The sequence below is a fragment of the Glycine max genome, chromosome 13 (genome assembly GCF_000004515.6).
Source record: "Glycine max cultivar Williams 82 chromosome 13, Glycine_max_v4.0, whole genome shotgun sequence".
NCBI lineage: Eukaryota > Viridiplantae > Streptophyta > Magnoliopsida > Fabales > Fabaceae > Glycine > Glycine max.
Genome location: NC_038249.2, coordinates 15,844,653 through 15,849,021, shown reverse-complemented (window position 1 = coordinate 15,849,021; position 4,369 = coordinate 15,844,653). Strand labels below are relative to the sequence as shown.

The window sequence follows — 4,369 nt, the reverse complement described above, 5'->3', positions numbered from 1 at the left end:
CCTGTCTTATTATCCCAAGCTCATGTAATTTATTTCCTGCAAACTTGTCACTCTATCTTGATATTAGTCTTTAAGCCGTCTATCACTAAACATGCGTGGTTTAACTAATGTGAAGTTATTCGAGTTTAATTAGTAATATTGAGTTTGAATTCTAGGTACACAAGACGTAACTTTGATAAATAATTAGAGAGAGAATTTTGTCATCATAATCGTGATTCCCAACTCCAAAAAGATTGCTTCTAGGGTGATCTATACCTCAACTGAGTTTTTTTAGTTTTGTTCTCTTCTGTTTACTTGTGATATTGTATTGATGTTTCCAAACCAATGCGTATTCAAAAATCTTGAAACTTATCGACATTAGAGATAAACATTATAGGCCATAGACTATTTTATTTTCATTTTCTGTATAGTTCTACCGAGTTACACTGATTAACTTTTGGAATTATGCATTTGCTGATCGAAAGTCACCCAAATTATACTTCGGTTTGCTAACTTCACAGGTGCACACAGGAGTTTGATATTTATAAATGTAGCTCGGATGTGTATTTTCTTTAGCTAATGTCCTTTTGCCTTTTGTATTAACGAACCAAACATATATGCCAGCCAGACATTATTCCAACATTTTATGTTTTCACATGCTCTACTTGATTGTAGGATCATAATGTTGCATAATCATAATTGATCTTCCAGCACTTTTCTCTTCATTTTGGCTTCCCCTTCCTCTTTATGACTTACAGCTAAGTACTACTAGCATCTTTTCTTCGCGAGAAAAAGGGGAATTGATCCACAGTATATTCAATATTCTTCTATAACATTGAAGCAATAAATTAGACCCCATCCTGTTAAATATAGTATATTTCTTCTATCCGTATGAATAGAAGACAATGTCACGAAATATATAATAATTCATATATTCTATTCAATCAACTGAGGTAGACTTCTTTGATTATGGTAAATAATTTTAGAATTTAAGTAAAATATGTGTAACAAAATAAAAATCTAGTTAAAATGTATTGAGTAGCATCTAATCACATATCTATTGGTAAGTTTATTTATTTTTATAATATCATTTAGATAAATGTTAGTCAGCACCCTTAAAGGACATTAGTCAGCAAGATCCTATATCTTTTAAAAGTACATTAGATAATTTGGATGAGGAAAAAATATATACACAATTCGTTAAGTATTGTGTGTTGTTTATCAATTAAAATTGGAATTTCATTTCAGTAATCTGCATAATCCTTTAATTCAAGTTTTTATTACATGAATTATCAAGATAAAATTATGATCGGAGAACAACACAAACAACACCTCAGGAACTTTTTCTAATAGGTGATATCTGATTGGTTTAGATAGTAAATATCTTTAAACATGAAAATTAAACTCATACTTTATCCAATTGTGCATCAACATGTTTCGCATGACATTCTCTGTTACAATACTATTGAAGATGTATCAACAAACATTACAAAATCTTTTAATTGTTCTGTCTATACAAAAAAATAATATTCAGAACAAATGAATCAGAATCAACCAATATAAAATTATGTCCTAAAATGATGAATGTGTTGAGCCAATAGCAATTCTTTGATGGTGGTGGTAATGATGGTATGTATGGTGATGGGGTATGTAGAGATCATAAGGTGCCCAAAGAAAATCCACTGAGCAAGGCATCTTGGCATCAAGCCTAGTCCATGGTTTCCCTTTACCACTCCAATGTAGCAAACTAACTGGACCAGGATGCAGAGTCCTACAACTATTTCTTACATTATCCCCTCCAAGACCATGTTGGTTCCATCTATGTTCAATGGCCTCAACATTACCACCGAAAGCCAGCAAAAAGGGAGGGAGTGACCCCAACTTGTAGATCCTTCTCTCCTTTTGAATCTCCATCCACTTCTCAATCTTCCTTGTGTAGTCGCCCGCTCTCCATCTCACCAAATCCATCACCATCACCCCAGTGTTGAAATAACAAGGCCTTTTCCCTTGGAAGACCTCAGAAAACTCAGCACTTGACCAAAACTCATAGGAGAAATATCTGGTGAAGTTTGCATGACAGTATTCAGGAGCACCAATGACTCTTGACCCTGTCAATGAAACCTTCCAAAGCTCTTGAACATCATCAACAACTATAACATCAGAGTCCAAGTATATGACCCTTTCAATGCATTGATCAAGCAAATCAGGAAGGTAACTTCTTGCATAGTTAAGAGGGTTGTCAAGTGCCTCCCTAATTGAAGGAGATATGAGATTGTCAACAAGACTTTCCCTAAACACATAAACTTTGAATCTCAATGAAGGGAAGGAGGTGTGAACAATCCTTTCAAACACATCCTTGCTATCCAATCTTGCATCCGATGCAATGAAATGAAAGAACAGATTCAGCGGGCAGGAAGTGTGTTTCACGACAGAATGCACTGCAGCAATAGACCCTCTTAAGTAGTGCCAATCAATGGTCATGGCAACATGAACAAGTGAAGGATCACATACTAATTGCGCATTGGTTGTGTCAATTAGAGTGCACTTCCGCTGGTTTCTGTATTCTGGGGCCTCTCTGAATTGCGCAAAAGGATCAACTTCTTCAACCTCAGTTTCATAACCATTTGTTCTGGCAAATGATCGAATTCCATTGGCTGGAATGAGAAGCAAGCAAGCTGAGAACACAAACACAAAGAGAATTGATCTCGAGAGGAACATCACTATTCACTACCCTTTTCAATTCAGACCAAAACAAAGTTTAATTGAGACACCAAAAATAATCAAGAAAAGAAAGAGAGAGAGAGAGAATTGGATTCGACAAAGTAAGAGAAAAGGCTAAAGTGCATATAAATGGAACACAGGAATTGAGTAAACGCGTTTGATATATTTTATCTATTTATTTGGTGAATAAATTTAACGCGTTTGTTATGATGTCATGCGACCAAGTTAATGTGGTTCTTCTAGGAACCTTCTCATGTGTTTCTACTACATACCTATGTATATGTGTGTGTGTTTTTTAATTATTCTTTGATTGAAAAGGTAAAGAAAAATATTCATTTAACCTCGGATGCTAAAACGATTCCGCTTTCGGTTCGGTTAATAGTACATTGAAGACAGAGATACCATCGTGACCACGTGCTCTGAATTTACATTACACGCTTTTTTTAATTGAATCCGTATCTAATTAAACAATAGTAATAGTCTTGGCTTGGCTGGCTCAACAAGGAACGTGTCTAACTCCAACATTATTATAAGATTTTTTTTAATCCTCTGTTTCGTTACCAAAAAATCATCTTGATTAATCTAAAATTTAATCAAAAAATAAATTAAGTCTGATGAATAATTCTTTTATTTGAATATATTTCATATATTTTATTTTCCCCCATAAAAATATTGGTATTGTCTCCATGAAATATTTTTTCAAAATGAATGTAAAAAAATTACAAAAGATAAAAGAGAGAATAAATTGGTATTAACTTTACAATTTTATCTTTTTTAAATTTTGACAATAGTGATAATGAAAAAACAAACAATTAGCGTAGAATATGTTTTTAGTTCCAGTACTTTTGGTAAAATGAATATCAGTTCCTATATTTTAACTTTGATCAATTTGATTCCTGAATTTTACAAAAACAGTGTTTTTCATGCCTAGTCAGAAATGGTTTTCATTGTGAGGAAGGATAAAATCATTTTAGGGACTAAATTGGTTAAAGTTGAAGTCCAGGGATAATATTTCCCAAAAGTCACACTAAAGACATATTTTATGGTAAAAAAATATAATAAAAGCCTATTTTAAAACATTTTAAATCTAATTTTTATTTTTTTTAATATCCACATATACATACACGTAGATAGTTAAAATGTTAAAATGTAATTTGTATCTTCAATTTTTTCAACTACAATTTTAGTTTCATTAGTTTTTAATTAAGACATTTTATCTTTTACTTCTAAAAAACTTACAATTTTAACTCCTAATTTTTTAATTGAGATATTTCGTTCCCATTTTAAAAAATAATAATTTTAGTCCACGTGACAAATTTCAAACGTTAATTGTATATTTTTTAATTTTTTTATAAATTAAGTTTATCAGTAATTAAATAATTTTAAAAAATATTTCACATGTGACACATTTAAAATCAGCATTAACATGAAATACATATCAACATTTAGAATTGGACACAAAGATTAAAATTGTTGATTTTTTAAAGGTAAAAAATAAAATATTCCAATTAAACATAAGGGACTAAAATCATAAAAGTTTAAAACGGGTTGAGTGTCTATAAATATGGATAATATTAATAAATTCATAACAATTAAGTATTTTCTAACAATTTTTATAATATATTTTTTTTACATTTAGAAGAATTGAGAATTATAATATAAACTAAAA

At 31.1% G+C, this 4,369-nt stretch overlaps 1 protein-coding gene across 1 annotated transcript; it reads right to left on the bottom strand.

The window, feature by feature from the left end:
- Window positions 1-1,320: 1,320 nt before the first annotated feature.
- Window positions 1,321-2,849, bottom strand: LOC100812586 (probable galacturonosyltransferase-like 10). The gene has a single exon (XM_003543513.5). It carries the CDS (start codon window positions 2,695-2,697, stop codon window positions 1,552-1,554), a length of 1,146 nt encoding a protein of 381 aa, XP_003543561.1. The 5' UTR covers window positions 2,698-2,849; the 3' UTR covers window positions 1,321-1,551.
- Window positions 2,850-4,369: the final 1,520 nt, after the last annotated feature.